This window comes from Camelus bactrianus, chromosome 15 (genome assembly GCF_048773025.1).
Source record: "Camelus bactrianus isolate YW-2024 breed Bactrian camel chromosome 15, ASM4877302v1, whole genome shotgun sequence".
NCBI classification, from domain to species: domain Eukaryota; kingdom Metazoa; phylum Chordata; class Mammalia; order Artiodactyla; family Camelidae; genus Camelus; species Camelus bactrianus.
In genome coordinates this window covers 55,109,118-55,134,686 of record NC_133553.1, presented here as the reverse complement: position 1 = coordinate 55,134,686, position 25,569 = coordinate 55,109,118, and the positions used below count along the sequence as shown (strand labels likewise).

The window sequence follows — 25,569 nt, the reverse complement described above, 5'->3', positions numbered from 1 at the left end:
TTTGGATATCTTCCCCTTAGGGGCTAAGGTGATATCTGGCAATATGTTTTGTGACAATCTCTACATCTAATAAGTTAGTTATGAGGATTCAGAGGCTGGCTGTTAGTTTGGCTATAAGTTACATAGTCCAGTATACCAGTGGTAGTGGGTATGAGTGTGATGAAGATGGCTTGTCTGGACAGGGGTGCATATCTGTTCATAGAAGACTAAACTGATATTTAGGAAGTTTCCAGAAGCTTCTAAGTGTCCCCAGAACTGTATTAGTTTGGCCTTCCTGTATGTTCATATATGTATATACACCCACACCCATACACAACTCTAGCACTTTGAGAAAATTACTTTCTTTTCTGGATTTCATTCCTCCAATCTATGTAATGAGGGTGCTCTGCAGTTACTGTCATGGAAAACCTCTAGTTCCTGAGGAATCTATTGGGTAAAATGTTCTTAGGCTCTTTCCTCATAATACGTGGATCTTAGGTAGAACATGCTAGGATTATATTAAGAAGTTTATTATGTTGGTAAATCTGTTATCAAACTTTCAAATTAAATTCTTGAAACCCCACTGTTAGCATGAGTCAGTAACAACTTTAGATAAACTTCCCCTGAGTTTCATGGGAAGTTCATCTCTACCATGCTTTAATGGAAAGGTTATTGAATCTAGAATTTAAAAGATTTGAGTTTCATCTTCATTGTACAGGTCACTAAATCACTATCTTGAACAATTTAATGTCTCTGAATCTCAGTTTCCTTATATACAGAACAGACATTCTAAAAAATACCTACCTAAAGAACACTGCCATCAAAACTAAATAAAATAAAATGTGAAAGTGCTTTACACATGCTAGCTGTTTTATAACTTAAATAAATCCCATGAAGTCTATAATAATGCTATGTAGCCTGATTATTAGGTCTGAGGTAGAGGGGTGAAAAATCTAACTTTCTATAAAGTTCCCAGGTGATGTTGATGGTTCCAGGATTACATTTTGAGAACCACTGCTTTGCTGTAATTTACCACTGCTGCAACAATCTTGTTTTCCCCTACGCACCCAGAATACTCTGATAATTCTCATCAAACTTTAAGAATCTTCAAGAAGTTTAATTTCATTTTGAGGGCAATAAAGATGGGAGAGTGTATATCTTATTCATTTTTTTGCAGAGCCTGTAGTATATTACAATGTTTTGCAAATTCTAGGGTTCAAAAATGTAATGGGTTGAATACAGATAGGAATAAAATGTAGTCCAGTAAATATTAGTAAGTTCCCTAACCTTTAGTAAAAGGGAATGTAAAATTATCGTTCTTGAATTAGATTGACTCTTGTTTGTTTTAATGAAGGTACTGGGGAATTGAACCTGGCATCTTGTGCGTGCTAAGCACTACCTCCCCCTCCCCTTCTTGAATTAAAAAAAAAAATGTATAGAAAGGGTTGTTAAAGGACAGTTAACTTTGGTTCATCACGTTCATCAGCAATTTCTCCTCCTGTTTATCCTTAGACATTTGTGAGTGCAGCGCACCAGACCTGAATCTGGTGTTGATTTGAGTCTGGATTAACATGTTTCCAAGTGTTCTTGGGGCAATCAAGGCTAGATTGATTTTGCTTGGTCAGGCCCGTGAACCTGAGAGCAATCTTCCCTCCTGCCTCCCAATGCCGCCTCCTGCCGAGCCGCGTTTCTTAGGCGGGCTCTGAGCCCAGGTGTTCCCACTAGCACCAAACCTTCATGTTCTCCTGCGGAATCCTCGAGGCTTTTTCCGCCCACGCGCCGGTTTCCGCCTCGGCGCCCGAGACGCAGGCGGGACTGCGCATGTGCGGGCTCGGCGGCCGCAAGTTCCCGGCGCTTGCACGGCGGGCGAACCACGGCCGGCGAGCCATGGCGGGGACGGAAGCCAGCCTGTTACGCCAGTGCCCGCTGCTTCTGCCCCAGAACCGGGCGAAAACCGTGTATGAAGGATTCATTTCGGCTCAGGTACTCGCCCGGGTGGGCTCTCTCGCTGGGAGAGCCTCCCTCTGGCGGGGCGGCCCCACTCCTGCAAGTCTGACCGGAGGGGTTAGGGGCTCGGACTTGTTGGGGTGAAGAGGAGCAGCCCGTCAGGGCTCCTGGGAGACTGGAGGTTTGAGAACTGCGGCGGCGGCTGGAAAGCCGATCCTCGCCGCCACCTCCGCGCCTGGGCCGGGGTCGCCGCCCGGGCTGGGGCGCTGGGAGACCCGCGCGCGCGGCCTGAGGAGGGGTGGAGAGCCACGCCCCCTCGTTCCCGCCTCTCAGAGTTTGCCTCCCTCCTAATTCCGCGTCTGTCCCAGATTTAAACTTTTTTTTCTAAGTCAATCTTTTGGTTTCCTCTATTCGAACGTTCCCCACCCCCATGAAGTTTGGAGACCGTTCACGGGGGAATCTCTGCTCGTTATATTCGTGTGTCCTGTAGAAAGGACATTTTGGAGGAAAACCTCATTTTGGCTGTACCGAGTCGTGGGTACCCGAGCACATCCAGTTGCGGTATTTTGTAGGAAATCTTGACAACCGGGTTGATTACGTTTGCTGATTCCAAGTGGCCTCTCTTGTGGAGTATATTTCACACGGTAAACTGGCTTTGAAATGTACAAACTGCTTTCCGAGTACAATATCTCACTTAATCCTCAGCCCTTTGAGGCAGAAAAAGAAATTTAAGTCTGTATTCTCACTTTATAGTTGAGTAAATCAAGACATGAGAAAGTGGAGAGATTAGATTTCTTGTCCATGATCGCAACAGACTCCCCTAAACTCAGGCTTATGAGGATGAGGGGGCCATATTTTAGAAATTCATTTGCCTTCAAATTCATTGTGACCATCACAAAAAGTATACGTTATAATTTATTGTTACTTGCTGGAGAAAAGTTAATCCACCATTTCCTTCCCCAATTGGAAGTATTGGTCTTAAGCTACATACTTGAAAACTTTAACAACATTTAGAAAAATTGAAGAGAGATTACTAAATTACATTTTTATCCAGCATCATTTTTACCTACTTACAGGCATTTTAAGAAAAGTGTTTTGTATTATATGTGTCTGTATCTGCTAAAGCCTCTTAGAAAACATACGTAGCCATCACAATTGAGATTAGGTGACATTTTCTTATGACCCTTGCTTTGCTACAATTCTAATTTGTACCTGCTAAGTGGCTTATTGAAATCTTAACCTAAACACTTGATTTAACGTTGTTTTATTTGGTGGAGCTAGCTTTCTAAAAATGTTTGCTTGTGTGTAATTTCAAACTAACAGAAAAATAGCAAGGATGTAGGAAGAATTTGAATGTACTCTTTAACAAGATTCACCATTTTACATTTGCCCTATTTGATTTATTATTCTGAGTGTGTGTATGTGAGTGGGTGTGTACCCACATTATTGCCCTGAACAGTTCCAGATTAAATTATAGATATAGTGTGCCTTTATTCCTAAGTACTTCAGTGTATGTTTTATGAGAACAAGGGCACACTCATGCATAATCACACTACAATTAACAAAATCAGGAAATTTAATTGTGATACAATACCACTGCCTAATCTGGAGTCCAAATTCAACTTTTGTTAGTGTTGTAATTACATGTTTTATACCCCTTCCAAGCCCCCTACCATCTGATACAACATTATATTTTTGTTGTCTCTTCAATGTGGATAGTTCTTTTTTTTTCTATAAACTTGGTATTTTTGGGGTACAGGTTGGTCATTAGGTAGAATGTCCCTCAATTTAGATTTTACTGATGTTTCCTCATCATTGAATTCAAATTATGCAATTTTTGGCAGAGATAACTGCAGAAAGTAATTTCAGTGGGTCTCATTATTGGTGATGTACCTCTGATCACCTACTTAAGGTGGCATCTGCCAGATTTTCCTCTTGTAATTGTTAAGTACTTTCAGGGAGCTACTCTGAGGCATCAGACTTTCACACACATACACTGCCCCCCCTCCCCCGACTCTTGTTTGAGTCAGTTAATACTTGAGTCAGTTAATTGAATTCTGTAAACTTTGGCCTGCCCTAACCCACCCCAGTCTTCTCAAATCAGAGAAAATGTTAGGCTCTATTTGGTTCTCCATCTTTGCGTTATACAGCCTAAAAATTCTCTAGGCTGGCCAATTACGGAGATTTTTCTCATTTGTTCCCCTTCTTTCAAGGATCACTGTCCTATGCTGCCTGTTGTTTGATGTCTGAAAATCGTTTCATATATTTTGTCCAATTTTTTAGTTAATGTGGGAAGGTAAATCCTTCCCTGTTGTTCCATCATGGCTAAAAGCAGAAGTTACCTTTCAGTTTCTTAAAAGGAATACTGAATTATATATTACTTAGTGAGTATTTGCACTCAGATTCTTGAAAGTTCTAGTCCATGGTTGCTTTTTTAAAAAACTCTTTAAGATGTATGATGCCAATATTTTTCCTTTTCCCATATATTATTTGTTCTTTTTCTCAAGAGTGGGTAGTAATGAGTCACTTTTCTCATGTGTCCAGTTGTCATTTTTAGTATGTGAATTTCCAGAAAGTATACTTGGATTATAATTTAAAATATTTCCTACTATTTTGTTTTCTTTTTCAAGGTCTCCAGTTATTTGTATATTGGATTTTGGGGGACTTGGTTTCCACTTCAGTTGCTTTTCTTAGATTGCCTTTTATTTTTTCTCATTTAGTGATTTACTTGCCCTTTTTATCTCTTAGAAAGTTTTTATTTTACTCTCTCTGAGTGCCTATTTTAACTTATCTTTATATTTTAATATTTTTTCTTTTTCTTTTTATTCAATTTCTGTTCTTAGTTTTAAAATTTCTGAATCTCAATGCAAATACTCACCAAATAATATATAATTCAGAATTGTAGTTTGTTTATACATATGTGGTTTTTGTTTGCATGGGAGATTGTCTTCACCTGAAATGTTTTGATTCTCTTATTTGTACTGTTTTTGTCTAATAGTAGCTTGGTATTGATGAAGACACTATCTTTGTGTTTGTGAACAGTGGCTTTTTGCAATAGTTTATTAAATTCCTCATTCAAGAATACCCTCTTTTGTCACTGAAGCAAAGTGCAATTTATTTAGTGGATAAATTTTTTAGTAGTGCTGAAGGAAGACTTGAGTCTTTTAATTTTCTTATATAAGATCTAAATTTCCCACTCTTTTTCCTAACACCCAGTTTCCAAAGACTATCTCTACCTGCCTGTTACCATCTTCTACTGCATTTCTTTTCCAAAATGAGCTCCTTGACTTTTGTGTTCATATTAAGTTCTCTCCCTATAGTCAGTGCTCTGATCTGCCAGAAGTGTTTATTATTATTTTTTGCACATAATCCAATCCCCTCTTCTGTCTTCTGTGCATTTTTTTCTGAATCACCTAGCTCTCTAAAAGGACTTGATGTGGGAGCCCGAAAGTGGAAATCACTGAAAAGTGGTTTATATTTTTCTTCTTACAGGTAATTTTGAAGTTTTATAGTGTTCTCTTTCTTTTCATTCTGCCTAAGACATGGGATTTTTGTGGTGATATTTGTTCTAATTTTGATGTATATCGTTTTCTGGGACGATATGTAGAGAGGTTCAGGTTTAGGCAACTGTCAGTACTTTTGTTCTCTGTAAGCCTGGAAAATCTGCTTCATGAGAGCAATTAACATTTTTTTCTATGCTTTAACTAAAAAAAGATAATTTTGGACATTTTCTTGAATCAGAAAAATATTATGGCACATGACATGGCATTTGACCTTTTAAAATGGTTGGATTTTGCAAATAAGGGGCTTTGGAATTTTATTCTTTCACATAACAGATCAGCAGAGTCGTTTTACTATTTTTCATGTAAATTTTGAATTCCAGATTGTTCTTACACCTATGTGTGGGATGTCTATAAAATTAGGTTAAAGTTACTACATCATACCTTTTGGTGCTTTAATGAAATAGTGAATTATTGTTACTTGACCTTTTGAAAAGGTCAGTAGTACATTTTGTTTCATTTTTTTAAAGGACATTTAAATGTAATGAAAGTCAAAACTGCAATATTACCATGAAAGTAAAGGTTATGGGGTACATTTAATTGTGTTCCTCTATTTTTGAAACTGCTTTGAGGGAGTCTGCTAAAATTCTCGTGGTAATTGTTTTTCAAGAATTTTATTACTCTTTTTCATTTTATACTGTTGGAGTAAAAGATTATATTTCTGTTTGTCTTTTTCTGCTTACCTTTGCTCAGATTTCATGTGTATTATCCTGTTTAAGTTACAAAGTTTAAGCTGCTTACCCATTCACTTTCTCAAGAAAGTAAAATTGAAAATATTTCTCAGAGAACTGTCCTTTTCTCCTTAGAAAGACTCTTGAGTAAAACTTGGTATTTTCAAACGTATAGCTAGTGAATATTTAAGTTAAAATAAGTAATTTAAGTAACAATATTTTAGTGATTTTATTTATTAAAGGTCTGAATGTGGGAGAATTAAATACACTGATTTATGAAAATATTTCTCATGTCTATATTTAGATTATTTAAATATATTACATTTTATTAAAATCTGGAAAATTAGATATGAAGCCTATAATGTATTGTATATTCTCATTTTACATTATTTTTTCCATATCAAAGCAGTTTGATGGAGTTACCTTTTTCATAAATTTATTTCCTAAGAAATGACATTTAAATTTCTTCTTTACGTCTGCATTAACCATTTCTTAGTATTGTGTTTATGTGAATGAATTTCTCTTTAGAAACAGTCCTATCTTCGTGTTTTGATTACCCAATAATTACAAAGTTTCTGACGTTTTTGAGTTATTTTCCCTTAAATGCAATATTCTGTTGCTTATTTTTTATCAAATATTTGGGTAAAGTTGATACCTTTTAGAAAGTAAATGAAAACATTGCCTTTTCTACGTGATTCTCTTTAACTTAACATTAAGTGAAAGATGAAAATTTGAACTTTTTTTTTTACTATTCTCCACAGGGAAGAGATTTCCACCTTAGAATATTGTTGCCTAAAGATTTACAACTGAGGAATGCAAGGTGATGTGGGGTGTTGTTATTTACTGTACATGGATCTTGGCGGGTTGGGTTGGGCAGTCATTTATCTGGTATGAACTGATTGTAGTCATTAGAGTTTTGGGTAAAGTGCTTATTAATCAATCAACTGAAACATTTCTGGTTTTTCCAAATCAATGTGCTTTGTAAATGGTATTCCCTAGTGCTGAAGTGCTTTGCAAAGGTAACATTCTCTAATTTTTTTTTTTTAAATTTAAAACAGTAAAAGGCAATTGTGTAAACTTCATTAACAAGTGAGAATATTTGGAGAATTCAAAGAAATTGGAAAACTTTGCTTCTCTTTTGACTGATGTCAATTTTGTGAATATGCAGTCTCTGGGACAACCCTCATTATCAGTTCTATCCAACAGGACATGTTGAGAAATTAAGTATCAACATGGTTGTTGGGATGGACAGCCCTTCAGGGAATGTCAAGAGACTAGAAACGTAGGTAGTGCTGAAATCTCATTTCTGATCCTAAAAGAGGAGGGAGAATCCAGAGAGTTAGGAGTAAAACTGATAGGATTTTGTGACTGATCAGCAGTGGGAGGTAAGAGGGAAAGAGCAGGGAAGGCATGTTTTCAGGTTCTTAACTCCTGTCACTAAGCTGGAGAAGAGGTCACGGATGGAAGAAGTAGAAGAGGAATTGTTTTAAGACATGTCAGATGTGAAATACCAAGAGGAGACTTTCCGTAGGTAGTAGTGTTTTGGTGTGGAACTTGAGCGTAAGACTTGGAGTGGAGATACATGAGGAAATCACAGTAGGCATGGGATTTGCGGCCATAAATATGGGTAGACTTGCCAGTGCCTGCACGTATGGAGTGAGAAGAGAAAGCCAATGACAGCATCTCGAGGGCATACCAACATTTAAAGGACTAGTAAGTAAAGAGGACCTTGGAAGAAGTCTAAAGATTGACAAGAGAAGTAACAGGAAAACCTGGACAGTTGTCTCTGAAGCCAGATAAAGAGAAGCTTAAAGGGAGGATGGTTAACAGTGCTGAGTGCTGCAAAGGGATCAGGTTAGATTGAATAGGCTTCATGTAGTGGTGGAAGCTAGCTTGGTTGGGTTTTTGGAATAGGAAATGTAAATAGTATAAATTACTTTGAAGAACAGGAGTGGCTTTAGTGGAGGGTGTGTAGTCAACAAGAGTTATTATGTGTTGTTGTGGAAATTTTTAATGAGATTTGCTTGAGTAAGTTAATATTATGGAGGAAAAAACTGGCAGAAAATAAGGATACCACAGTGAAGGAATAATCATAGTGAATTGGTGTGACTGTTGGTGGCAAGGGGTGGGAAAGTATGTTTGATGAGGGGATTTCCCAAGAGCAATTGAATGAGCTACTCTGCCACTCTTGAGAGTAGATAGTGTGTCAGTAGGGGTTAGCACACCAAGAGTAGAGAGGGTCGTGGGATGTTTGAAAAGGTCTTGCTTGGGAAAACTCAGACTTTCTCCTTCTAGATAAGTAGAAGCAATTCCTAGAAGAGTTACTTACCTAACAATATCGGGTGCACAGCTGAAGTGAATAAATGAACTTAAATTTACCACTATACAAATAAAAGTGTGTATCCTTAATCTGGAATTTGAAGACTATATTGCTACATATGCTTTCTCAAATACAGTTCTGTATATTATGATCAAAACTGTTGGTTTTATTTAACCTACCTTGGAGAAGAATTCAATTCAGTAGAAAACCTTGCTATGGGTATGGTAAAGTTTAAAAAAAAAAGTACTGTTTTGTTTACATGTCGTTTGCTGACTGCAGTTATATTTTGAAATAAAATTAGTACTGACAGTTTGAAGACATGATTTTCAACAGTACCAGTGGTAAAAATTTTATTAACTTGTCAGAATTACATTTATGTCATTCTTTTCTATGTAATGTACATGTTTGTGTTAGCATATAAATGTTTTTTCTCTTAATTCTGAACAATGAACAAACCATTTTGTTCCATTAAAATTTTAGATTACTATGTAGTTGGCAGCTGAGAACAATACTCAATGGATATCATCAAGTAGTACAACAGGTAAGTCCTTTAAAAGATTTATGTTTTAAGCGAGGGTAAGAAATTACTAAATCTCTTTTTAAAAGACCTATTTTGCGGACTATTGTAATAAACTAGTTTCATAATTGCTGAATTCTGTAAGTTTCATCTCTACCAAATATTTTAAGGATCCATGTTTTACATAAAATGTTTCCTGTCTCAGACTCCTCATCACATTTCCAGGCAGCATTTGTGTCGAAACTGATTTCCATCCTTGATTTTTTAGGGTCTTCAAATGCATATACCCTATCCATATCCATCACTTTTTGAGTGATTTTTCTGTTGGAACTGAGTAGAGATGGTACCTAAAAATCCCAGGACCCATTTAGGAGTTGTAGGGTAGCAGTGGCAAAAATTTGATTGTAATTCAAGATTAGCAACAGAAAGGTGGGGTGGAAATCACTTAGGATCATGTATGCCTACGTATTGAGAGTAGATGTAAAGGCAGGATTGGTGAAATAGGATTAATTTAGTTATTCTTTATTTTTTAAAATTTTGTAACTAAGTTTGTACTTTTGTCATCCTTCACACACTCCACCCACCTGCCCACTCCAATTCAAAATTTGTTAAAATTCTTAACATTTAGTTTCGTCTACCTGAAAATGCCTTTAAAGATTAGAGAAACAAACAAAAAATAGTTACTGAACAACTGAAAATAATGAAATGCCTCTTGTAGAAAAATAAATGTAAGTAGAACTGCCTTTCTTTTGATGCTTTATTCATTTGTATGTTTTTCCTGATTTCCTTTATTTTCTCTTATCTTAAAGCAGGTTATTATCTTTGGTAACTGACAGTGACATTCATACTCACTTAAAGCTTTACTGAACCACAAAAAAATACAGGAGATAAACTATTTGATTTGTAGAATGTAGGCTGTCTTTGCTGGCAGTATAATTACAGCAGATTTTTAAGGGAATGTTTAAATTATTTCTCTCTGTTTTCTCTCCACTGCCCCCACCGCATCCACTGTGACTGTATCAAATACTAAAGTTTAAGAAATAAATCTAATGAGCTGTGTGAATAGCTTGAAGAAAACTTGTTAATAAAGACTAAGAATAATAATCAGCTCTATAACAGTTTTTCTCCACCAGTTCACCAAGAGGGTTCCTAGAAAAAGTTGCAGTTACTTAATTCCTCCCTGTCTTCCAGTTGGTCACATAGAACCCAGTGTTAGTTTGAGTCTTTGTTTTATTCCGAAGTCCTGGTGAATATTACTATTCTTTCCTGGTATCATTTTTAACTTTAGTAATTATGGGTCGGGGGGGGGGGGGTCAACAGCCTTTTTCTTTGATGGGCCAGATAGTAAATTTGTCAGGTTTTGTGGATCCTAAGGTCTGTCATAATCACTCAGCTCTGCCCTTGTAGCACCGAAGCAGTCTTGACAAGAGGTAAATGAGTAGGCGTGGTTGCATTTCATTACAACTCTATTTACAGAAACAGCTCTTGATCTGGACTCAGTCTCTGGGCTGTAGTTTGCACATCTTTGATATAATGTATTACCATCTCTAGTAAACTATGGGGAAAATACTGTATAGAAGAAGGGAAAGTCAAAGATTGGTTCTACAAACGTGTGCCCACCCAAAGCTGTGTTAAGATGTGAATCATATATTTCATGTATTGTTGAAATATCTGAGATTACTATTTTTCTCATCTAAAAACAGTGAATTTACATATCAACTTTGTTCAGAACCGTGGTGGTAGTCCAGGGCCTCAGAAAAAGTAACAAATACATTATTTTGATTTCAAGTAGAGGAATGATGTAGAGATTTGTCTAAGAAAGCAATTTTAAATGAGATTTATTTTTGCCTTCTTTTATTCTGTAGTTATTTTCTTTGAAGAATCAAAGATTTCTAGGAAATGGAACCATGACTTGAATATTCATTCTACTTCAGAAATTACTTCCTTTTTACCATTTTATTATAATGATTTTACCTTATTGAAAGATTGATTCCTTTTGAATTAATATGGGTTGGTTGTAAAAGGACAAAATTAACAATTATAGGTAGCCTTTAAGGTCAAGGAAAACATTAAAATAGACAATACTTTGACTGCTAATTCATTGCTCTAACTAGATTTTTTAATTGTATAGACTTGCCTGATTTTTATGTTTTATGCTCCTCTTGACACTGCTTTCATTCATACTGTCTTTTTCCCCCTTAATAGTGATGTGGTTTGCTAGATTTATTAAACTTGGCAATAATTAGTGCTGAAGAAATGAGTGTGTGAGATTTTAAGTGACATTCTTATATAATTCAGTATATCTCACCAAAACAGATTTGAGGGCTTTATTTCTCTTTAAGAATGAAATTGGTAGGAATAGTAGGGATAATGATCAATACTTCAGTTCTTACCATTTTAAGACAGTTAGAGCTAGTTTTTTTTCATATTCACATGGACTAGGATTTTACTTCAACTTCAGTGCATGGAATATTCATTGTACATATGAAAATTAATTGGAAATGTTGTTTTGATCTAGAGAATGCAGCACTCTCCTGATCTAATGAGCTTTATGATGGAGTTGAAGATGGTTTTGGTAAGGATTTGTTTTCTAACCCTGTTATGATATATAACTTTTGTATACAACTGAAGATTTCTGAAAAGTTTGTTAGGCTTAATTACACACATATGTTACATATCATAATTGATCATTTGATTAATTATGCGTAAAATACTTGATTATTTAGTTTATCCTATGGACATTTTATTATTTAGAACAGAATTTTATTATGCAAGTTTTCAACATAAACAAAAGAGGGAAGACTTTAGTGACTATTCATGGGCCTATGACCTAACTTCTAAATTTTGCCAGTCATATTTCTTCCCCTACTCTTAGAACAAAGAGAGTGGAGTATTTTAAAGGAAACTCTGGATTTTGTATCCATACCTCCATAAATACGTCAGTGTATACTTTAACACCTAAGTGCTTTTTGTCTGTTTTAAAATGTGCTGTCATGAAGGGAGGTGGGTAGCTCAGTGGTAGAGCTCGTGTTAAGCGTGCACAGTGTCCTGAGTTCAATCCCCAGGACCTGATCCATTAAAAAAAACAAAGTAAAATTTTAAACAAGTAAAGTTTCAATTTAAAAAATGCTGTTATAACCCCAGCAAAATTAGTGTTAATTCCTTATAACTGCTTTGTTTGTATCAGCATACAAACAAGGTACACACGTTACATTCAGTTGATACGTCTCTTAAGTCTCTATGTACCTCCTGTATAGCAGCTCCTCCTTTTCTCCTTATCCTTTTTTTTTCCCATGCCACCTACTTACTGAGTAAACCAGATTTTGTGTCTTATAAAATTTCCTACATTCTAGATTTGATATATTAGATATTCATGGTACCTTTTAACTTATTTGTCTACCTTTTTTCATAATCTGGCAGTTAGATCTAGAGAGTCTCAACAGAGTTGGATTTATTTGTTCTGGCAAGACTACTTTGTGTGCTGTATTTCTAACTTTGCATCAGGAGGCATATAGTGTCTGATAGCTCCTCTTGTAGTAGGGTTAAGATTGATCAATAGGTTTAGGTGCATCCAGTACAAAGTTTCCCATCAGCCTGTCACCTGATGATTTTAGCATCCAATGATGGTCATTGCCTATATCCAGTATTTCATTAGGGCTCCAAGTGGTGATTTTATAAAATCTGTTGCCTACGTTTATTAGCTGAAAATCTTTTACAGAGAACAACTTACTCTCATCAGTTATTTGGTTAATTTGAGGTGTAGCTTTCACTGGAGAGAGAGAATAAGTGCTTGTTTCTTGTCCCCTCCCTTTCTTTAAAGTCAATTTTTAGAATAATGAGTTGGTGCTTAGCAACTGTCAAAGGGAACTAGTGATTATTTTCTTTTTTTAGTATTATTATGAACTCATGGGTTTTTATATACTTGACTAACTTTAATCCATTGCAATCATTATTATTTTCAGTGCTTAAATTGTACCATTTTTGGTCAGTGTAAGCGCCTTCATGTTGGCTCCTGAGTTCTTTTAACACAACCCAAGCTTTGCTTTATGACACTGGTTGCCCCAGTTTCATTAACTCATCCTATTGCAGAACTGTGATCAGTCACTCTTCCAAACACCCATAGTTTCTTTGTAGAAAATGGTATTTGGATCCCACAGTCTGAAACTGGAGTGTTCATTGCTATTACTTCTAGGCCTTTTCAGCAGACAAAGCTGGAAAAAAGTACTGTTTAAGAAAATAATTAAGAGTTTGTTTCAGTATTTTCAGTTCAAATTTGGCATTATAGGGATTTTACTTTGATTTTATGCTTATGTCTCTTTTCTCTTAAATCTGAAAATCTTCGTTTCTAATATTAACATTTTATTACGTTTTTACTTGTTACGTTTTACTTACACTTTTCTTGTATCTATAAAATATTTCTTCATATTTGTTATACAAAATTACAATACCAATAATTCCTACTAGCAATATATTGAACTAACAACTGAAAGCAGTTTGATTTTTTTTGTGGTTCTTTTTGAAGACTTTCTATTGTTAGCAGCAGCTGTCACGTATTGAGCTGCTAGATTTGAGTCCTCTTCTTAATCCTCAGAACAACCCTCTAAGGTGGGACTTTGGTAAAATGTTTGGGATCAAAATAAAGAGTATAAAATCAACTTCTGAAGCTTAATTTTGACTTATAAATTTGTAAACCCTAATAAGGATTATCAAAACTGGTTATAAATTTTGTCAAAGGCCAAAATACGATAACCTTACTTACAGAAGATACGATGAAGTGAAGTTATTGTGGTTTATATCCCCTTGACATTGGACAAAAGTTTGAAAAGTTTCTTGTATCTTTTTATTATAATTTTAATAAGCTATACAAATAGAAGGACTAAGGGAACCAGGGTAAAACTACATATACTGTGACCCATCAAGCTTTGTTACTGAAGCTAGCTTTATTAGGTTGCAAGGATGGCTCTATTGGCCATTTAATTTTGAAGTAATACTCCTTAATTTAAAACTAAAATAAAATATTGAGATTGATGTCTGATTCACAGTGTTCTAATTAGTACATTTGTTATTGCATTTCTGAATAAAATGAGATCCTGTGTTTTTAGCTTTCTTAGAAATTATGGACAGAGTTAATGATGTTATTGCACATTTATGACTGTACCTAAAAATATAAGAATTATTAGTTTATTAGATTGTGTTGTCAGTAATAGGTTCATTTAATATAATCACTGGTGCAAGTATTGAGAATGTTGCCCAAATGAAATCAGTAACTGCTGAATTTAGGAAACTGTAAATCTTGCATGGAGTTTTCTAGTAATAAGTAGGCATATAGTAGGAGTTTGGTATATATTTAATAAATGAACAATTGTATTTAAAAAAAAACTCTGTGAGGTAGATTAATTTTTTTGGAGCTGAGTCACTGAGTGCTTAAGGCCTTAAAACTAGGAAGTGTTTAAAGTTAGGATTTAAAACCTGTTTGTAAAGCCTGTATTCTTTCTTCTGTGTTCCTTTGCTTACTTCTCCACAAAGAAGGCTTTGCTTCTCCTTTGCCCATCTCTCTTACGGTTTTAGAATAGGAATAACTTGTCTAACCCAAGGTTGAAGGCAGAGTTTACAAGTGTCATAAACCAGATTAAAATACATTTTTAGTATTATCTAAATTTACTTTTACCTTCATTATATGTGGATAGCTGTAATTAATATTTTTGAATTGAAAAAATTTTCAAATGAAATACCATGTAGCTGTTACAAGTATAAGTACAGGAACTAGACTGACTATCACTATCATTTTTAGTAACAGGATAATTTTAAGTACAAATTTATTTTTAAAGACCATCAGGGTATTTACATATAGCATTAGGTATTTAAGTTTATAAAAAAGGGCCGTATATGACTTCCCTTCTAATTCAAGCTGACATTCTGAGCTTCACAAACCTGCTTCACAATTTTGTTTATTTTTAACCTAAAGCAGATTTAGAACTGTATTAAAGTAGTTTCAGTAAATAGTTCTGATTTTGAAATGCTGTTTTATAAAAATGTATTCTTTCTAGTGTTATCTTAATTTAATAGTGTCCAGTCCTTGTTTAAGAAAAGGATAAGGACTAATAGATTAAACATATACTCAAATGAATAAAAATCTATACTTTTTATTAGGGTTGCCAGAAATATTTAAAGCTTTTTATACTTGTTCCCACATGGTTTTGTTATATCTGATTTTTTAAAATTTTATTTCTTTACTTTTTACAACACCGTTTGATAATCCAGACCATATGAACATCTGTGTAATTCATAGATACATTTATTTTTAGTTCCCAAATAAGATATTTGTCTAGGTTAGCACCTTTGAAGTAATTGGTAATTTTTAGCCTCGGCAATTCTAGTGATGTTTGTATTGCTTATTAAAAAAAATGTAAATTTTAGTTTTGTTTGGGGGAACATAAACCATCTTAAAGATATCATAGGTGGGCTTAGCAGGGAAATGAACTGTGATCTAGCCAGATAGATGGCAAAACACTTAGCTCATCTGGGAGCAATACAGAATGTAAGTCAGTAAAAGAAAATTAACAGGTAAGTACTTACTGTGATAATGAAGAGGTTTTGTTTGTAAGAAAGTGATTCATAACTGTGTACAAATATATCAGTCTAGGCAGTGTACATAGAGTTCAGGCTTTAATTCTTTAACAGTATGTGTTTTGTCTATCAAACGCTCTATCTACAGGGGTAGAAAAATAGTGAAGCCTTGAGGATGAGTTTTTTCTTTTTGAACTTTTCTCATCTCTGATAGGCATAGTAATCTAGGAGAATATTAAAGTCTTAAGTTTATATGGTATAATAATTGACATTTTTACATGACCTTTAGTGCAGTCCTTTAACTTTTTCATGTCTCTTTTTTTATAAGGAAGGAAATGAATTAGCTGGATTTTCTATAAAAATAATGGCCACTTTAGTTAGGCACAACGATTATAAAATTGTATTTTGTAATCAGGTACTAATAATTCATTGGCTAGCATTCCAGAACTGATTCAGGCTTTTTCTTTTAAATAGGAGGTTGCTTTAAAGAATAAACAAGAGCTACCTGTCCTACCTCCTCCTCCCCAGTACTACTCAAGCCTCATTGAAGAGATAGGAGCTCTTGGTTGGGATAAGTATGTCTATTTTAAAATATGATTTAGAAAAGCCTCTCTCTTACACGTTATAATTTAGTGTATTTATAGTTTTAGCAATTTATTTTGTACCTATTTTTAGTCAAAGTGTTTCATTGTAATTAGAGTATCTGATCCTTATTATGGCTATGAATTAAGGTGTATCATCATAAAAAAAATTGACCTACAAGGTAAACTACTAAATGTAACTTGGAAAAAGTAATGTTTTTATATACACAGTAAGATATTACCATATTTTCACTGAACATGTAACATTTTCTTTTCTCTTTCACTTTTAGTGATACATAATTGACAAAATTATATCATATCTAAAGTGTACAATGTGACGATTTGATATACCTATACGTTGTGAAAGGATTCCTACAATTGCAGTAATCAGTATATCCAATATCTCATTATTTGCCTTTTTTTGACCTTTTTTTTTTTTAACTTTACAGAATTTAAAAAAAAATTTTTTTATTGAAGTACAGTAAGTTACAATGTGCCAATTTCTGGTGTACTGCACAATGTCCCAGTCATGTATATACATACATATATTTGTTTTCATACTCTTTTTTTGTAAAAGATTATTACAAAGTATTGAGTTTAGTTCCCTATGCTATACGGAAGAAATTTGGTTTTTTTATATCTATTTTTATATACAGTGGTTAACATTTGCAAATATCACTCAAATTTATCCTTCCCACCCCCTTTCCCCCGGTAAACGTAAGATTGTTTACTATCTGTCTGCGAGTCTGTTCCTGTTTTGTAGATGAGTTCATTAGTGCCCTCTTTTTTTCTTTTTTTTTTATATTCCACATATGAGTGATATCATAAGGTATTTTTCTTTCTCTTTCTGGCTTACTTCACTTAGAATGACGATCTCTAGGTCCATCTGTGTTGCTGTAAATGGCATTATTTTATTCTTTTTTTGTGACTGAGTAGTATTCCATTGTATAAATATACCAGAACTTCTTTATGTAGTCATCTGTCGATGGACATTTAGGTTGCTTCCATGTCTTGGCTACTGTATATAGTGCTTCTATGAACATTGGGGTGCTCTATCTTTTCGAATTAGAGTTCCCTTCAGATATATGCCCAGGAGTGAGATTGCTGGATCATATAGTAAGTCTATTTTTAGTTTTTTGAGGACTCTCCATACTGTTTTCCGTAACAGCTGCTCCAAACTACATTGCCACCAACAGTGTAGGAGGGTTTTCTTCTCTATAGCCTCTCCAGCATTTATCATTTGTGGACTTCTGAATGATGGCCATTCTGACTGGTGTGCAGTGATACCTTATTGTAGTTTTGATTTTCATTACTCTGATAGTGATATTGAGCATTTTTTCATGTGCCTATTGGCCATTTGTATGTGTTCATTGGAGAATTGCTTGTTTAGGTCTTCTGCCCATTTTCGGATTGGGTTTTTGTTGTTGTTGTTGTATGAGCTGTTTATATGTTCTGGAAATTAAACCTTTGTCAGTTGCATCATTTGCAAGCATTTTCTCCCATTCCGTAGGTTGTTGTTTTGTTTTACTTAAACAGTTTCCTTTCTATGCAAAAGCTTGTAAGTGTAATTAGGTCCCATTTGTTTATTTTTGCTCTTATTTCTATTGCCTGGGTAGACTGCCCTAGGAGAACATAGCTAAGATTTATACCAGAGAATGTTTGCCTGTGTTTTCTTCTAGGAGGTTTATTGTGCCTTTTCTTATATATTGAAGTCTTTAAGCCATTTTGAGTTTATTTTTGTGTGTGGTGTGAAGTGTTCTGACTTCGTTGACTTACATGCAACTATACAGCTTTTCCAACACCACTTGCTGAAGAGACTGTTTTCACTCCATTGTGTATTCTTGCCCCCTTTGTCAAAGATGAATTGATCATAGGTCTGTGGGTTTATTTCTGGGCTCTATTCTGTTCCATTGATCTGTATGTCTGCTTTTATGTCAGTACTACACTGTTTTGATTTCAGTAGCTCTGTACTATTGTCTGAAGTCTAGGAGGGTTATTCCTCCAGCTTTTTTCCTTTTCTTCAATATCGCTTTAGCAGTTTTGGGTCTTTTGAGATTCTATGTAAATTTTAGGATTATTTGTTCTGGTTCCGTGAAAAATGTCCTGGGTAATTTGATAGGGATCACATTAAATCTGTAGATTGCCTTGGGCACTATGACCATTTTAACGATATTGATTCTTCCAGTCCAAGAACATGTGATATCTTTTTTCAGTTCTCTAAATCATCTTTAATTTCCTTAATCAGTATTTCATAGTTCTCCTTGTATAAGTCTTTCACCTCTTTGGTCCGATTTATTCCTCAGTATTTATTGTTTTGGATGCAATTTTTAAATGGATGGTTTCTTTACTTTCTTTTCCTGCTGTTGTTAGTATAAAGAAGTGCAACTGCCTGACTTTTTTGGGGTCAGTTTTCTTGTTGCTGTTATGGAGGGGAGAATTTTAGGGACTTCTGATTGCCATTTGCATTGACATCACCCAGTATATTTAGTTTTATACCTACCATCTTGCTATATGTTTTCTATTTATTTCACTAATTTTGTATTTTTTCTTTTCATATGCCTTAGAATTAATCACACAGTTTTATTATATTTTTCTTTCTCTTGATTTGTTAGGTATACTTTTTTTTTTTTTTTTTTTTTTTTTACTATTAGAGGTTACCTTAGAGATTACAACGTTGTAATACATTTGCCATACATATGGCAAAACCTATGTTGTTACCTTTACCAATTTTCTTATATTGCGAGGATCTAAAACTCTTTAATGCATTTTCTTCCCTTTCACTTGGCTGTGTTATTGTTATAATGCATTTTAACTCTATATTTAAATTTGACAAACTTTTTTGTTATTCTTAAAGCAGTATTTTTATACATACACAAATAATTATTATTCCCAGGGTTCTTCATTCCTTCCCTCCTGCATTTCTATCCTTCTGTCTAGAATAATTTTCCTCCTGGATAAAGAATTCTTTTTAGTATTTTTTATGGAGGTATGATTGACGTATAACATTATATTAGTTTCAGGTGTAGAACGTAATTATTAGATATATATGTATTATGAAAGCATCACCACAACAAGTCTAATTAATAGTTAACATCCATAACCACACATAGTTATATTTTTTTTTCTTGTGATGGTAATTTTGAAAATTTATTGCTCTCTTAGCAACTTTCGGATATACAATAGCACTGACCTTTGAACAACACAGGTCCTTATGTGTGGATTTTTTTTTTCTTTTTCAATGAATATGTACTACAGTGCTATACAGTATACAGTCGGTTGAATCTGTGAGTGTGGAACTGCAGATATGGAGGGCTAGCTGTAAAATTATAGGTAGGTTTCTGACTCCGTTGTGGGGGGAGTTGGTGCCCCTAACCCCCAAGTTGTTCAAGAATCAACTGTTCAATATTATTAACTAAGTCACTATGCTGTACATTACATCTGTATTAATTATTTATTTTCTAACTGGAAGTCCATACCTTTTGACCTTCACTCATTTCATCCACCACCTATGCCAACCACCAGTCTGTCTCTGTATCTATGAATTCAGTTGTTTTTTTTTTTTTTAAGATGTCACATATAAGTGAGATCACCCAGTATTTGTGTTTTTCTGTCTGACTTATTTCTCTTAGCTTAATGCCCTCAAGATCTATCCATGTTGTTTTCTTTTTTAATGGGTGAAAAGTATTCCATTGTGTATATATATGTGTCTGTGTTTTCTTTATCCATTTTTTTATCAGTGGACAGTTAGGTTGTTCCCATGTTTTGGGTATTGTAAATCATGCTACAGTGAACATAGGTATGCAGATACCTCTGTGACATTGTGATTTTGTTTCCTTCGGTTATATACCCAGAAGTGGAATTACTGGATATATGGAAGTTCCAGTTTTAGTTTTAGAGTGCATACAGATTTGCATCTTCCTTCTGGATTTTTTCTCTTACAATTTTAATGTTTCTTTTTGTGTCTAGTAATATGTCTTGCCTTGATGTCTACTTTGTGAGATATTGGTATAACTTTGCTAGATTTTAATGCTATGTTGAAATTCTCCATCGTTTTCTCTATTTTTTTGTAATTATCTTAGGATAATTTTCTACCTACTCTTGTAGTCTAGATCCCCTGAAGTCTTGTTTGGTTTTTTTTGTTTTTTTTTTTTCCTTGTGGTTTTCTGTCATGTAGTCACGGATCTTGGCATTCCTAGGAGTTTTATTAATTTTTTAAAAATAGATTTAATTTTTTTTTTTAGAGTGGTTTTAAGTTCACAGCAAAACTGAGAGGAGGTACCTAGATTTTCCATATACTTTCTGCCCCCAAATACATGCATAGACTCTCCTTATTGGTATCCCCTGTCAGAGTGGTACATTTGTTGCAATGGCTGCACCTACACTGACACGCTGTTATCGCCCCAGAACCAAAGTTTGCATTAGGATTTACTCTTGACGATGTACTTTTTTGGGTTTGGACATGGCGTGTATCCGCCATTATAGTGTCATACACAGCAGTTTCACTGCCCTGAAAGTCATTTATGTTCCACCTGTTCATCCCTCTCTCTCCCCTAACCCCTGGCAACCACTGCTCTTTTTAACTGTCTCCAAAGTTTTGCCTTTTCCAGAATATCATGTGGTTGGAATCACACATTATGAAGCCTTTTTCAGATTGACTCATTTTACTTAATGATATGTTTTTAAATTTCCTCTCAGTCTTTTCATGGCTCATTAGCTCATTTGTTTTTAGCACTGAGTAGTATTCCATTGTCTAGATTATCCCCGGTTTATCCATTCACCTGCTGAAGAACATCTTGGTTGCTTCCAAGTTTTGGCAGTTATGAATAAAGCTGCTGTAAACATCTCTGTACAGGTTTTTCCTGTGGATGTAATTTTTCAACTCTGTTGAATAAATACCAAGGCCTGGACTTTTCTTTTTTTTAACAGTAAACAGTAAAGGGTTTTTCTTTGTTTTCATGGGGACTTTTTTCCACTGGTGGGCTCTAAATTCTAATTATTTTCTCCTCAGTATTATGAGATTTCTAAATATTATCCTTTGTTTTTCATTGGCTTTCTGCTTGACTTTTTATCCTCTTATCTCTTGCAATTTAAGGATTTATCAAAAGTTTTGATGGAGAATTGCCAGAATGTTTTTAGGCCAAGGTCTCTGACCCTACATTTTCACAAGATTCTGGTCCTTAAAGTCTGCTATTTTTCCACTAGATTCTGGCCTTTTAAGTCTGTTATTTTTATTTCTCTGTCTTCAAGAGATTGTCAGAAATGCTGTTAGATTTGGTTTTTTATGTGTTTTGGGTTTTTTTGCTACTTAACTCATAGCTCTCTGTCTGCACTGTTTGCCCAGATCCTCCTTGCCTTGCCCTGTGCCCAGAATTGGTAAATACCCTGAGGGAAAAATGGCTGAAGTGTTGGCTTACCTCTTCTTTGTTCCCCCTTCTTCAGGACCTTGGCACTTCAAGTCCTGGTTGCCTTAGCAGTTCTTTGATGCCTTCAAACTTTTTTTTTTCTTCCTTTTCCATTTTATCAGACCACTCTAGTTGTTCTCAGTGGGAGTTTTGTTCTGTAGTAAGGTACTCCATTTTAGCCAGAAATGGATGATGCATATAGTTTTAAATGTGCTATTTAAGATTTTATTGAGGACTGGTTAATGTTTATTCATGAGCTTATGCTTTATTTGATAAGGCATCATTCCTGAATAGGATTTGAGATGGATGAAATCTTTTTAATAAAATTTAGCAAAACCCTGGAGGGGAGAGACAGAAGACAAGTAATGAATTGAGATGCCCAAGTCACAGTTCTGCTGAGGTTATTAAGATTTGTTTTGAGGCATTGATGTCATGGACCTGGTCATTCTTTGAATTTAAAGTGATAGAAAAGAGAAAGGTTATTTTGTCTTATTTTCAAATGGTTAAATGTGAAGATTTTGGTGTTTAGAGGATAGTTAAGAATGTAGGAAGGGTTTGAGAAGGGAAGAAGTGTTCTTCTAGTTTTATTTCTGTTATTTTGATACAATGAATTTGAGGCAGTTTTCTAAGTAGATGTGACATGATTCGGAGAACTCTAGTAATGAAAATTAATTGAAGCACTGAGTATGTAGATACCAGATTTTTAAATCATTTATTTTTTTCCACCTATTACTTATTGAATGCCTGCAGTGTAAGATATTGAAGATACACAAACAAGACAAGATTCCTCAAGAAACTTAAATAGTCGAGTCAGAATTTAAGTAGATGGTCCCAGTAGTACTTACTTCTAACTGTGATAAGTACTATGGAATATACTCATTGGATTTTTTGAGAACTGTTAGTAACAAAGTTATAAGAGAAATAGTGCAAGTGTATGAAATATTTTATGGAATATTTTATGGAATAAATGCTTTTATAGATAGAGCGTATTGACTTTTGCTTTGTACACATTGTTCTGATGTGGGAGAGAAAGGAACGCATCTCTAACTTAGGTAATAGATGAAAGCCAAAGGTAAGGATATAAACACCTCTGCTGTAGCTTTCGCCGCAATATAAATGTTTGTCTGCCTCTTAGACTCAGATTATTATATGTAGGAACTTCCATGTATAAGTTTCTGTTGTATACCACTGACTGCTAGCCACTTTATAGAATTCTTATTAGAATAAGTTTCAAGATAAATATGTTTATTCCCAACTTTGTGTATGAGATGAGTGTATATTACCAAGCTGGCTGTGTAACGGTGCTCATGCATTTGGTGTGAATGATGCTCCCTGGAGTTGTGCTATCAGGATAACTCTGATATGGACTCTTTGTAAAGTTCCCTCAAGTACTCGGACATAGTCATACTTCGAGGGGTAACCAAATATCATTATGGATAAAATTGGCCAAATGCAAAATGATACCTTCAGAATCTGTTGCTTAGATTTGTGAAAGATCATAGTTTAATTATAGTGATAGAGTGCATAATCAAATTAGAATATACTTGCTGTTACCTAATTATTTGTTTGTAGTTTTTACAAATAAATAATATGTTAGCAGAAAAGTTGTCTACATGGATTGTGAGAAGCCAAATAAGATTATGTTAGTATTTATCCAACACTGGCAAAGTTAAGAAAATCTTCTTTCAATTTTATTTTTGACTTAATTCTTAAATCAGGTCTGGTATACTGATACACTGATAATACTAGATTTCAGGACCATCAAAGCTGAAAATGAGACCTGAACTCTGCTGTCCCCATATTAGAATTGCTACCTTTTGAGGCCCTGCCTGAGCAGCTGCCTAGCTTCTTAATTTAAATTATCTTTTAAAATGACACACATTATGATTTGTGTGACAAATTGATTTAAATGGATTTTCAGAATCTTCATAATTCCTAGACCATGTCAATATGTCTATATTTTACTTACACTCTAAATAGTAATCTTGTAGGTTTGATAGTGTAATAGTAAAAATCTGATAATAAAAGAAAAATCTCTAAGATAAGGAAGACCTTGCTGTGTTTTTAAATTACATACTTGACATATCTAATTAACTCTATAGGATCAGGCATTATCAAAAATTAAGTTAGAAAAAAGAAATATGTAAAATATGATCGAAATCTTTGCATTTTCCCCTATATTCACATACTTCTTTTAAAAAAACAGAAATGACTTTTTTTAAAAACTGAAATGAATTAGTAGCTGACCTTAAGTTTGATTAGTATTATTGTAGTTTCTATACTTGTTTCAACTTCTGTAAAAACAAGTTGTCCTAAGGGTAATATGAAGTTGTCGATGATTTTCGTGTTACACTGGCTCACAAAAGTGAGTGATGCAAAAATGTGTCTTGATGGATTTCTGTTAATTTCTGTTTGTGGTGTTTTACAGAATGGCTCATTAAAACAATAAGAATTAAACAGAATCCTTGAGGTTTAACAGGATTTTCTGTTTGGTATTAATAATATCCTGAGGTTGAAAGTAGTGTTTGCTTTATAGAATGGCTGATCTATATCCCACTTTAACTAGGTTAGTCCTGTCTTGTGCCTTATTCTGGCCCCTTTCAGCCTCAAAAGTGTCCCAGTTTGAAAGAAATGCGTAGCCACTTATAGGATATCTTCTGTTTATTTTAATAGTCATGTGGCCTAAGATAATTCAGAGATTAAATGGTTCTAATAGGGGGTAGTAATCTGATGGTTTTGTCCTTTTTAGATAGCATATTTATCAGTTAGAGTGAGTAGAATTAAGCTATTTGGTCTTTCAAATTTGTGAGAGAAAGGGCTGAGTTTTACTAAATTTGTTGTGTTGCTGAAAGATTGTCAGTATTTATTAAATTAGATTTTTAATTAAGTCCATTATTTTGGTATTGGACTTACAGAAATTGTCACCATCAATGAAGTAATTCTCAATGCATTTCAAGGAACTATATAGCATATTGGGGAAAATGGAGATACTTTTTAATAAATTAATTCCAGTAACTAGACAAGGGTTTTTAATGATGGCTTTTCAGCTATGTGACCTGGAGTAAGTAACGTAACCTCTCAGGGCCACATTTTCTTCATTTTTCAGATACTTAGTAATGAGGGTTGAAAAGAAACATGAGTTATGTGACTCAGATAATCCCTTCTGTAAAGTAAGTATAAAGTTATTAAGACATTAGTTCACCAAAAAATGTCAGACTATATGTGAGTTTTACAGCACTTAATTAGTGTTATGATTTCATTATAACCAGTAATGATAATTTTTGTTGTATAAATGCATAAGAACATAGATAATGAAAGTATGATTTTCATTCTAAATTACCTTTATAAATAGAGTGCTTTTTCCTCATGCATATATCCAAATCATTGAATGCAGATTATCTAATAGTGGAAAAATTGTGTTTCTAAATTGGTGATGTTTATAGTATCTAAACAGAATTTGCATTTAGTTATTTAAAACTTAACATGTGAATCAGTAAATGAACCAGTCTGCCAGTAGCTTGTCTATGTTCATATAATATATATAGAGCACTAACACTTTCATAGATACATAAAACTTTCATTTACCTTAAAACTTACTTGATTGGGAGGCAGAAACTTTCATAAAAAAAAAAGCAGTATGAGAATTTTGAGAAAGATGGTCCTTTTAGGCTAAAGATAATTTAGGAAGGTTCTTAGAGGAGGTGGATATTGGGAAAGCTTGGAAGGAATGTGGAAAGCCTTAAAGGGAATGGTGGGGGCAGGACTGTAGTGATGGAAACGTGCAGTTCATTCTTGGACTTTGGAGTGGATCAGTTGCTCTCATAAGAGGATAAGTATCAGAGCCAGACTGGAAGGTCTTGACTGGTATACTAGGGATTCTTTATATTCAGGTGATGGGGACTCACTGAATATTTTTGAACAAGGGGTTGATATGATTAAAAATATGCTTAGGAAGATTAGTTAATAGAAAGCAGGCTAGGTTGGTATACAGAAGAGACAGGAAGTAAAAATGTCAGTTAGGTTTT

The 25,569-nt window shown here is 34.4% G+C and overlaps 1 protein-coding gene across 2 annotated transcripts in view; it reads left to right on the top strand.

The window, feature by feature from the left end:
• The first annotated feature begins 1,797 nt into the window (after nucleotides 1–1,797).
• The window catches only part of FANCL (FA complementation group L), a 72,920-nt gene continuing 49,148 nt past the window's right edge, over nucleotides 1,798–25,569 (top strand). For both annotated transcript variants that reach the window (XM_074341171.1, XM_074341172.1), the window contains exons 1-5: nucleotides 1,798–1,962; nucleotides 6,919–6,977; nucleotides 8,958–9,018; nucleotides 11,513–11,569; nucleotides 16,036–16,136. In XM_074341171.1, coding sequence (XP_074197272.1) covers nucleotides 1,801–1,962; nucleotides 6,919–6,977; nucleotides 8,958–9,018; nucleotides 11,513–11,569; nucleotides 16,036–16,136 — 440 coding nt within the window. In that variant the 5' untranslated portion in view covers nucleotides 1,798–1,800. The remainder of the gene's footprint in view (nucleotides 1,963–6,918; nucleotides 6,978–8,957; nucleotides 9,019–11,512; nucleotides 11,570–16,035; nucleotides 16,137–25,569) is intronic.